We start from the raw sequence: 11936 nt of genomic DNA, 5'->3' as shown, positions 1-11936 counted from the left end.
ACCATGTGACAGCCAACCACGTGACTACTGCAGTCGGTCACGTGGTAAGTCCGGTCGCTTAGAGTCGCGGTCCATTTTCTGTCTCTGTTTTTCGCAGCAGCCTGCCAACGAAACAGAGGCCGTGGAGAGAAGCTCAGTATTCCGTCCGGACGCGGCATCTTTAAACGAAATGAACTGTCAATTTGATAGAGAGCCAAAAATATAGCGTGGAACAACTGATACGGCAGAGGTTCGGACCAAAATATCGACATAGTTGGCAGTTGGATCACGCAGGATTCGCTCCTGATTTCGTTTCGCATTCGTGTGTGTGTGCTGTGTGTTTCGATAGAATGGAATATGTATCCGTTGATATCCAGCTGACCTCCAAATTCGGGTGATTGTGGCCGGGGATTGCCAAATTCAGTCGGTGCTCTTTAGCCTGAATGTGACAAATTCCTGTTGAGTGATGCTCTGTTCAGCCGAAGGCCACCTTCATCCCCTTTATCTGTTACGAATGCATTGCCTGGTCCCGCATTCATACGCAAAATAGCTCTGAGCTTAAGCCCGAATTCAATTCAGCGAGTGAATAGGCTGGCAGCAAGCACTCGCGACTACTGCTGGCGGTCGCAGCTGAATATAGTTCTCGCGTTGGGCCTAGTATATTTCAAATGTGGGGTCATCACTCATCCGGCTCGAAACAAACTCTCAGACTCTTGCGGTACATGAGAGCCCTGTGAACTGTCAAGTTAGGATCTCAAAATACTTAGAATGATGGTGTGCGTACTGCCACTGGGTAGTGGGTACGCATTTAAGATAAAACTAATTAGGCATGTTCGACTCACCACAAGACGTTTATACGGTCTTCTAATATTTTTCACAAAAAAGCTTGTCAACTAAGACGACATAAGCTGATATTGGCAACAATGACGTTTATTTATATGATGATTTAATGACGTGAGCGACGCAAAACATCAGGGTTATCAACTAAAAATCAAAGAAAAACACAGAACACACGGTACACAAAAACTGATGCCATATTTTTATTGAATGTCCTAGGCATAAGACGGAACCGATTTCGCTATTCAGCAATACAAAGTCAAATAATACAACACTGAGCATTTGTTCGCTTAAATAATAAAACTCACACTGCAGCATTTTTAACTTAACAAAAGAACAAGCCATCAACTGTACATCACATCAATGTTTTCACATCCCCGTCTTATGCACATTGAATACTTTGATGTTCGCTTTCATCGTCGCATGAACAATGAAGCGGGGCAACATTCCAACAAGTACGACACAGAGTTGACCTTCAAAAACTCGAGAGCACGACTATTTATAAATCCCTCATCTGCTCCCGCTATGTGCACACAACTGGCCACAAACACATCAATTGTCATGGCATCTGTTTCTTGAGAACCGTCTCATGTCATGGCTGAAAACACGTCTCAAACTCCAAAATCCCCACCTATCCCAACCACTCGGCAGCCTCTGGAGACCTGTTATGGCCGTCACATTCACTCAAACACACCCAAATGGTGTGATTTCCGTGACCCGACGCCACTCCAGCGTTACCTATTGTCCGGCAGTTTTTCCGTGACAGCCGGCAGGTCTCACTCAGAGAGGAGTAGCGATCTCGTGAAGCCGCTGGGGTCGTGAACTGTCGGTCCGGGGAACGCTGGCCACTACCGACGGTACGACCTGCAACGGTCACAGTCGCGGAGTCAGCATGGATGCAGCAGAGGAAGCAGCAGCGTGCGGTACCAAGAAGGAAAGTACAACACCAAAGAGTAACATGGTGTCCGGCTAGGGGTGTGTCCGTATCAATGGGGACGAAAGAAATACAGCAGTGTGACTAAATTTGAACGATATAAAAAATGACAAAAAGGATTATGCATTATGGGCGATTTAAAACGAAGATATAAAGCACATGACATTAGTATTATGACAAAGACGGAACATTTGAAATGAATTTTTCACCGAAAATTGCATGTTAAGCATAAAAAGCGCGTTGGCTCCAATTTATGTTCAGCTGTAAGCAACGCATATTTACATTATATGCACACTATCACGCATATTTATATCATCATCTTCGGAAAAGAAAAAGGCATGTTGGCCAGCTTGCGCATCCTGAGTAGCCCTCAGTGGAGCAAAACAAAGGTCAAAGAGTACATGTAATAGTTATGTTAAGGGCATAAGCTGATGCAGATTCGTGTTTTGATATAATGTTGAGCGGATGTCGTTGAAGGATGTAAACTTCAAAGGAATTTGCAAATACCTTCCAAAGGCATTCTTACCGAAATGTGAAAGACAGATCATAACTTGGGACAATTGTCGCTCAAGACAAGATTCGAGGCCATGGAGCTTATGCCAACCCCGACTGTCATAGTCCATGCCAGATGGAGGGAGAAAGAAGGGACGACAGATGACAGACGGCACTGCAGAGGACACGCCGAGTCAGCAGACCGACCCTCTCCGGGTGAGCGGCATGCGCTCAGAACCCGGGATCGGCCCGGAGCAGTCCGGAGCAGTCCGGAGCGGTCCGGAGGACCCTGATGGGGCCATCAGTACGGCCGCCAACGGGCCCGGCCGGAGCGCTCACCCGCGAAATGAACACTTATTTGCTTTTTATCCTGGACCGATTGCGTGGGTGACAGGAGCGGGGTCGGTCTCTTATGGTGATAGGTGTGCAGGTCTGTCTCTTAGCGTGACGAGTGGTGGTCGATTCGTTCCATGAGAGGTGATGATATCGGTCGCTTAGGTCGAACATGGGATGGCATGCGTAGAGCGTAAAATGTGGATATTTTCATTATTTCATTCGTGCCCGAACCACGGACAGCGCCTCATCCATTCAGACAAAATTTGTCATACTTGTCTGATAACAAAAAAAAAAGAACAGAAATGTCGTCGGCTAAAAGATGTTTAGGCAGGTAATTGAAATAAAAGTGTTTTGGTTTTCCTTTTTCATGGTCAACTACCCGTGGACTTGTAATTCGAGGTTCGGTCGCGTAATGTATTCCACTGACTAATACTATTGATGTCTGCAGCGTTGCCTTTAACGCACTGTCGGCTACGGCAATTGCCGTGTTGGCGCTGATGCGTTGTCACTGCACATTGTCTGCGGCCGTCCCGGTCCGTCCGGCGCTATAATTTGATCACGGTCTGCGGATCAGCAATTAATAGCCGGAGGCATTAGATAATTCCGCCGCCCTTATGATGGAATTTAGACGACAAAGTGTAAGGAAATGAGGTTTCCGTGAGCGCTTCATCATTTGGCAATTTCCGTAAATTCATTCAAACCTTTAATTCTATTGGAAAAAGACGGACATTTACATAATAAAGCAACAAAGCAATTAAACATAAAGCTATGATGTATATTGATAGAGACAAGTAGAAAAAACACGGAACAAATAGTGCATGGACGCGTTTCGATTATTAAATCTAAGCGGTCGACTATTAAATCGAAGCGATTAAATCTCACAAAGCGGTCTAGTACATCTGAGCACGCCTACGTGAGCATTACGGATACGCATACTGTCACCTCCTTTCCTGCATGACCCGTAGCACAGATCTGACGCCATTCATTATGATACAGTAGTTATGTGGAAGGTGGTCGCAGTCGGACGCGGCTCATTTCTCGCACGCACCAGCAGGCCAGCGCGCATACATTGGCATAATGACGGCAGCCGGGGATACGCCGTGGTGTTAATCTGGCGGTCAGGATCGACCGAGCTGGCTGACGCATGGGTCAGGGTCACTGCATCTACACCACGGGACCATAGGATCGACCCCAGCTCTGACACACGGGTCAGGGACACTCCATCTACACCACGGGGCCATAGGATCGACCCGAGCTCTGACACACGGGTCAGGGTCACTGCATCTACACCACGGGGCCATAGGATCGACCCGAGCTCTGACACACGGGTCAGGGACACCGCGGCTACACCACGGGATCATAGGATCGACACCAGCTCTGACACACGGGTCAGGGACACTGCATCTACACCACGGGACCATACTGGTGAGGCTGAGGGTGGAAATGATACCACTCTGCCCGACCTGAGCTGTATCAAGGACCAGCAAGAAATACGCTTACTGCTTATAGCAGAATGGCCAGGCGCCTGCCGCCAGGCTCTAACAACTACTCCAGGCAAAATTAGTAATTGATTGTATAACCAGTGTCAGATGAGCTGGGTGTCCTATAGATAAACGATGTGTAATTTTTTAAAAGCCCCAGTGGAAATAAATAAGGCGCCCATGCAGATTTACTTTACATCCAATGAAACCGAAGTTGACACTGAGTGAGCTGTTTGTAAGCTGGCGTCATGGACGAGGAATATCAAATCACCGGCGAAACAATATTAAACGTCTGGCGTTAATTCCAGCATTTGTCTTGTAATGCCAGCGAATGTATAGCCGGCTGGGGCGACCGAGCCAGTCTGCCGAGCAGCTGTTGCAGCAAATGAGTATCGTGCTGCTGCTGCAGTAACTTCATTTTAATCTACTATACTATTTGTGAAATGAAACTCTGTCTGTCTGTCTGTTTGCACCGTGCAGAGGTGTGCTTTGACGCCGTGCACAGGTCAAACGGTGCGGTCGAGGGGGCTGAAATTTTCGCACGGTGTTGATGACGTCACGGGCACGTGCAGTGTCGAGGTTCGAGTCTCGGGGGGTGGATGGTTCGCACGTGGCACGCCCTGGAAAAGTGCGTATTTCCTCACAAAGTTGCTCAGTCTTCAAGGCATCGGCAGCCGGGTTCAATGGATTTTGCAACTAAAATGCATGACGATCGGCGGCGGGTGCCTCTCATTTGCAGATTGACAGCTTATTTATTTTGAATAACAGAGGCGAATGAAGATGTTGATTTTTGGTAAATAAAGACAGTTCTTAATACGCTAACACAAATGCACCGCGTTTGACGCAATGCGCCACGTTTGTCACAAGGCGCCATTTTTGTCGCTAACCGCAAATCTTTGTCAAATATGGTCCGATAAAGGTGCAATGCGGTGGAAGGATGCATGGCAAAATAACAGGTACAAATGCGCCACGTTTGTCGCAACGCGCCACATTCGTCACAAGGCGCTATTTCCACCAAATATGATTAAGAATAATGGAATTACACGAGCAGGAGCACGGTAAGGAACTCTTTTTTTAGTTCATCAGTTTAAATGATAATCTGTGACCTCACATGACCCAGTGGTAGTGGTGGTAGTGAAGTGGTAGTAGTATTGGTAGGAGTAGCGTTAGGGGTAGTGGTAGTATTAACCCTCGCCCGCACATGCCATTTTCCCATCCTAGAACGCACATGGGGGGGGGGGTGGTTGCCACCCCCCCGCGCCATTTCGTTCCTGTTGGAGATAGAGCTTAGCGGTAAAGACCAAAAAGATTCTTTGGGAAGAGACGAATCCAATGATACCCAGTTTTACCTTCTCAGGTCAGTCATTGACCTTCCAGGTCAGGTCAAACTAAAAAATGTTGCTGTTTTGGGTCACCGTTGGATATCAAGTGCGCTGCTTATCATATACCGATAACGATGCCGTTTTCTGGTGCCAAGCCAGCTAGAACCTCTTTCTCACACTACCCGACCAGGTTTTTGCTGCTGAGGTCATTTCAGGTCAAGTTAGGTCAAGGTCAATTATATGTGTTTGTATGTCTGTGTGTGTCTGTGTGTATACTGATGTGTGCACCGATTGTTTATGTGTCCATATTACATGAAATCATGATCTGAGAAGCTTTTACCAAAAATGCAGTCAAAAAACTTCACAAAAAGTAAATTCCGCTTGCCTAAAACGCAATTATCTTAGATGACCTAGGTTGACCTTGACCTTGACCTTGACATCTGTACATCGTCGAACAACATGTTCCATGATGGGTGGGAGGTAAGACTGGTAAAAAAGGCCGAAATCAAGGTGTCAAAAGCTCACAAGGCCCATAGCCAACGCAAGATGTCGAGAATTGGCCATTTGGGTCATGACATGACCTGAAAAACAAGGTCATATCTCCGAAACCAAAGGTCACAGAAACTTGAAATTTTCAGTGGACATCAAGAAAGGATAGAGGAGCAGCTATACGAAAAATCAGCCTTCTAGCTCTAAAAATGTTGAGTGCAGAGCAGAAAGACTACCTGGGGGGGTGGCAACCACCCCCCCCATGTGCGGGCGAGGGTTAAGGGTAGTGGTAGGGGTAGTGTTAGGGGTAGTAGTAGGGGTAGTCGTAGGGGTAGTGGTAGGGGTAGTAGTAGGGGTAGTAGTAGGGGTAGTAGTAGGGTAGTGGTAGTGGTAGGGGTAGTAGTAGTGGTAGGGGTAGAAGTAGGGGTAGTGGTAGTAGTAGGGGTAGTGGTAGGGGTAGTGCCGGTAGTGGTAGGGGTAGTGGTAGAGGTAGTGGTAGGGGTAGTGGTAGGAGTAGTGGTAGGGGTATTGGTAGGGGTAGGGGTAGTGGTAGGGGTAGTGGTAGGGGTAGTGGTAGGGGTAGTGGTAGGAGTAGTGGTATGGGTAGAATTAGTAGAAGTGTGGTACAGGCCGATCCAATGTGACGTGGTGACCTATACGACCTGGCCTGACCGAAGGTGACCTGGCCTGACCCAGTGTGACCAGGGTGACCGACTTGACCTGACTTGACCCCGTATGACCCAAATTTTATCCAACTAAGCCATCAGAAAATTCCTTTATATATCTGCTTCCAGACGGCTCATCGGTATGAATCAAACACCATTCGAAAGCAAACTGGCTGCTGCGTATTTTATGGCTACGCCGCGAAGCAAGTGGCGCAGCCGCTTGTCTACTATACTATTTGTTGAATGAAACTCTGTCTGTCTGTTTGCACCGTGCAGAGGGGTGCTTTGACGCCGTGCGCAGGTCAAACGGTGCGGTCGATTGGGCTGGAATTTTCGCAACGTGTTGATGACGTCACGCGCACGTGCAGTGTCTAGGTTCGAGTCTCGGGGGGTGGGTGGTTCGCACGTGGCACGCCCTGGAAAAAGGTGCATTTTCTCCAAATTTTGCTCGGATCTCAAGCTTGCTTCAAGGCATCGGCAGCCGGGTTCAATCGCCTTTGACAGTAAAATGCATGACGATCGGCGGCGGGTGCCTCTCATTTCCGGATTGGCAGCTTATTATTCTGCTATACAGAGGCGAATGAAGATGTTGATTTTCGGTAAATAAAGAGTTTTTAATACGCTTACACAAATGCACCGCGTTTGCCGCAATGCGCCACATTTGTCACGAGGCGCCATTTTTGTCGCAAATCGCACAACTTTATCAAATATGGTCCGATAAAGGTGTCATTCGGTAGAAGGATGCATGACAAAACGACAAGTACAAATGCACCACTTTTGTCGCAATGCGCCACATGTGTCACAAACCGCCATTTCCATCAAATACGACTAAGAATAATGGAATGACACGATAGGAGCAAGGTTAGGAACTCTTTTTTTAGTTAATCAGTTTATCGTATAGCCTGTGACTTCACATGACCCAGTGGCAGTGGTATGTGCAGTGGTAGCGGTAGAGTAGTGGTAGTGGTAGTAGTAGTGGTAGGAGTAGCGGTAGGGGTAGTGGCAGCAGCAGGGGTTGTGGTAGGGGTAGTGGTAGGGGTAGTGGTAGGGGTAGTAGTAGGGGTAGTAGTAGGGTAGTGGTAGGGGTAGTAGGGGTAGGGGTAGGGTAGTGGTAGGGGTAGTGGTAGGAGTAGTGGTAGGGGTAGTGGTAGGGGTAGTAGTAGTGGTAGGGTAGTAGTAGGGGTAGTGGTAGGGGTAGGGGTAGGGGTAGTGGTAGTGGTAGTGTTAGGGGTAGTGGTAGGAGTAGTGGTAGGGGTAGTGTTAGGGGTAGTGGTAGGGGTAGTGGTAGGGGTAGTGGTAGGAGTAGTGGTATGGGTAGAAGTAGTAGAAGTATGGCCCAGGCCGATCCAATGTGACGTGGTAACCTATACGACCTGGCCTGACCGAAGGTGACACGGCCTGACCCAGTGTAATCAAAGATGACCAACTTGACCTGACTTGACTCCGTATGACCCAAATTTCATCCAACTAAGCCCTCAGAATAGTTATTATGTTCAAAAAATTTCTTCCGCACGTTCCCGTCCATATTTCTGCTTCCAGACGACAGATCAATTTCAATCAAATACCATTCAAAAGCAAATTAGCTGCTGCCGCATTTTCTGGCTACGCCGCGAAGCAAGTGGCGCAGCCGCTTGTCTAACTTACTATTCCAACAGAATCCGTCTGTGAGTCTGTGAGTCTGTGTGTCCGCACATCGTGTAGTGGGTTCAATTAACCTCGCCTACAAGGCAGACGGTATGTCGTAGGAAGTTGAAAGTTGCACACCTTATAGGTGACAGAGCGGGTCAGCGCCTTTTCTAGGTTTCGGCTCGCTGGGGTGCACGGTTCGCGCGTGGGGCGCGCTGGAAGAACGCCAATGAAATTTTGATCGGTTCGTAGATCTTCATTGAGAGCCGGGGTCGACAAACTTTGTGGACTAAATGCATGCCGATCGGTGGCGGGTGCCTCGCATTGGCGGATGGGCAAGTTTTTAATTTGAATGAAAAGTGGCGAGATAATGTATAGATTATAAAAATGCACCGTGAAAGGTGACCAAGTATAAAAATGCACCGTGTTTGCCGCAATGCGTCACATTGGTGACAAGGCGTCATTTTTGCCGCAAATCGCACAGTTTTGTCAAATATGGTCCGATAAGGGTACAATTTGTTGCCAGGATACATGCTCAGCCAACAGGTTCAGCTGCGCCGCGTTTGTCGCAATGCGCCACATATGCCACAAAGCGCCATTTCCGACAAATACGATTAAGCGTAATGGAATGGCACGAATAGGGGCAGGGCTGGGAACACTTTAAGTCTGATATTTAAGTACTGATTGGATCCAATTATTCTGTGACCTGACATGACCCGGCGGTGTTGGTAGGGGGGTAGGGGTAGGGGTAGGGGTAGGGGTAGGGGTAGTGGTAGGGGTAGGGGTAGGGGTAGTAGTAGGGGTAGTAGTAGGGGTAGTGGTAGGGGTAGTGGTAGTGGTAGTGGTAGATGTAGTGGTAGGGGTAGGGGTAGGGGTAGGGGTAGTAGTAGGGGTAGTGGTAGGGGTAGTGGTAGGGGTAGTGGTAGAGGTAGGAGTAGTGGTAGGGGTAGGGGTAGGGGTAGTGGTGGAGGCAAAAGTAGAACAGTGGCCCGGGCTGATCCGATCGGACGAGAGGCGACCTATGTGACCTGGCCTGACCTAAAGTGACCGGGGCTGACCCCTTTGGCCCATCTTGACCCCGTATCAGCGAAATTTCATCCAACAAAGCCCCCAGAACAGCTCTTTTTTCTCTTCACATTTCCGTCCATATCTACATATGCTTCTAGCCAACATATCGATTTGAAACGAACACCATTCGAAAGCAAATTGGCTGGTGCCGCAATTTTCTCCTACCACGCAGCAAAGCAAGTGGCGCAGCCGCTTGTCTAACTTACTATTCAAACAGAATCCGTCTGTGAGTCTGTGAGTCTGTGTGTCCGCACATCGTGTAGTGGGTTCAATTTGTTACGGCTACAGGGCAGACGGTTTGTTGTAGGAGGTTGAAATTTGCACACCTTCTAGGTGATAGAGCGGGTCAGCGCCTTTTCTAGGTTTCCACTCGCTGGGGTGCACGGTTCGCGCGTGGCGCGCGCTGGAAGAACGCCAATGGAATTTTGATCGGTTCGTAGATCTTCATTGAGAGCCGGGGTCGACAAACTTTGTGGACTAAATGCATGCCGATCGGTGGCGGGTGCCTCGCATTGGCGGATGGGCAAGTTTTTAATTTGAATGAAAAGTGGCGAGGGAATGTGTTGATTGTCGCTAAATGGGTACTGTTTGTGATAGGAATCAACAAATGCACCGCATTTGCCGCAAGGCGTCACATTGGTCACAAGGCGTCATTTTTGCCGCACATCGCACAGTTTTGTCAAATATGGTCCGATAAAGGTACAATTTGTTGCCAGGATGCATGCTCAACCAACAGGTAAGATGCGCCGCGTTTGCCGGAATGCGCAACAATTATCTCAGGGCTTCATTTTTGCCGCAAATCGCACAGTTTTGTCAAATATGGTCCGATATGGGTGCAATTTGGTGCAAAGATGCATGCTCAATCACCGGGTGAAAATGCACCGCGTTTGCCGTAACACGCCACATTTGTCACAAAGCGCCACTTCCGACAAAATCGATTAAGGGTAATGGAATGGCACGAATAGGAGCGGGGCTAGAAGATCTTTTAAATTCTGATTTTTAAAAACATTTATTGGATCCAATTAATATGTGACCTGACATGACCCAGTGGTAGGTAATGGTAGTGGTAGGGGTAGGGGTAGTGGTAGTGGTAGGAGGTAGGGGTAGGGATAGGGGTAGGGGTAGGGGTAGGGGTAGTGGCAGGGGTAGGGGTAGGGGTAGTGGTAGGAGTAGTAGTAGGGGTAGGGGTAGGGATAGTGGTAGGAGTAGTAGTAGGGGTAGTAGTAGGGGTAGTGGTAGGGGCAGTGGTAGGGGTAGGAGTATGGATAGTAGTAGTGGTATGGGTAGGGGTAGTGGTAGTGGTAGATGCGGTGGTAGGGGTAGGGGTAGGGGTAGTGGTAGGGGTAGTGGTAGGGGTAGTGGTAGGGGAAGGGGTAGTGGTGGAGGCAAAAGTTGAACAGTGGCCCGGGCTGATCCCATCGGACGAGAGGTGACCTTTGTGACCTGGCCTCACCCAAAGTGACCGGGGCTGACCCCTTTGACCTGTCTTGACCCCGTATCAGCCAAATTTCATCCAACAAAGGCCTCAGAACAGTTCTTTTTTAAATTCTCTTCACATATCCGTCCATATCTATGTTTCTAAACGACACATCAATTTGAATCGAATACCATTCGAAAGCAAATTGGCTGGTGCCACAATTTTTCCTACCACGCAGCAAAGCAAGTGGCGCAGCCGCTTGTCTAACTTACTATTCAAACAGAATCCGTCTGTCTGTGAGTCTGTGTGTCCGCACATCGTGTAGTGGGTTCAATTTGTTACGGCTACAGGGCAGACGGTACGGCGTAGGGGGTTGAAATTTGCACACCTTATAGGTGACAGAACGGGTCAGCGCCTTTTCTAGGTTCCGACTCGCTGGGGTGCACGGTTCGCGCGTGGGGCGCGCCGGAAGAACGCCAATGAAATTTTGATCGGTTCGTAGATCTTCATTGAGAGCCGGGGTCGACAAACTTTGTGGAACAAATGCATGCCGATCGGTGGCGGGTGCCTCGCATTGGCGGATGGGCAACTTTTTAATTTGAATAAAAAGTGGCGAGAGAATGTGCTGATTTTCATTCAATGGGAACAGTTTGTGATACGAGTTTGCAAATGCACAGCGTCTGCCGCAATGCGCCACAATTATCTCAGGGCGTCATGTTTGCCGAAAATCGCACAGTTTTGTCAAATATAGTCCGATATGGGTGCAATTTGGTGCCAAGATACATGCTCAATCGCCGGGTGAAAATGCACCGCGTTTGTCGCAATGCGCCACATATGCCACAAAACGCCATTTCCGACAAATACGATTAAGCGTAATGGAATGACACGAATAAGGGCAGGGCTGGGAACACTTGAAGTCTGATATTTTAGTACTGATTGGATCCAATTATTCTGTGACCTGACATGACCCGGCGGTGTTGGTAGGGGTAGGGTAGTGGTAGGGGTAGGGGTAGTGGTAGGAGTAGTAGTAGGGGTAGGGTCTAGGGGTAGTGGTAGGGGTAGTAGTAGTGGTAGGGGTAGTAGTAGGGGTAGTAGTAGGAGTAGTGGTAGGGGTAGTGGTAGGGGTAGGAGTGTGGGTAGTGGTAGTGGTAGGGGTAGGGGTAGATGTAGTGGTAGTGGTAGGGGTAGGGGTAGTGGTAGTGGTAGGGGTAGTGGTAGGGGTAGTGGTAGGGGTAGTGGTAGTGGTAGGGGTAGTGGTAGGGGTAGTGGTAGGGGTAGTGGTAGTGGTAG

The 11936-nt window shown here is 48.7% G+C and overlaps 1 protein-coding gene across 1 annotated transcript in view; it reads right to left on the bottom strand.

Annotated features, from left to right (window-relative positions):
• Nucleotides 1–893: 893 nt before the first annotated feature.
• The window catches only part of LOC122371422 (band 4.1-like protein 4), a gene marked incomplete at its 5' end in the record, with an annotated part of 46247 nt that continues 35204 nt past the window's right edge, over nucleotides 894–11936 (bottom strand). Inside the window, one exon of the mRNA XM_043347745.1 lies at nucleotides 894–1680. Within this exon, the coding sequence (XP_043203680.1) occupies nucleotides 1665–1680 (16 nt within the window). The remainder of the gene's footprint in view (nucleotides 1681–11936) is intronic.

This window comes from Amphibalanus amphitrite, unplaced genomic scaffold (assembly GCF_019059575.1).
Source record: "Amphibalanus amphitrite isolate SeventyFive unplaced genomic scaffold, NRLGWU_Aamphi_draft 001242F_arrow, whole genome shotgun sequence".
Classification (NCBI taxonomy): domain Eukaryota; kingdom Metazoa; phylum Arthropoda; class Thecostraca; order Balanomorpha; family Balanidae; genus Amphibalanus; species Amphibalanus amphitrite.
This window is presented reverse-complemented; position numbering and strand designations above follow the sequence as displayed.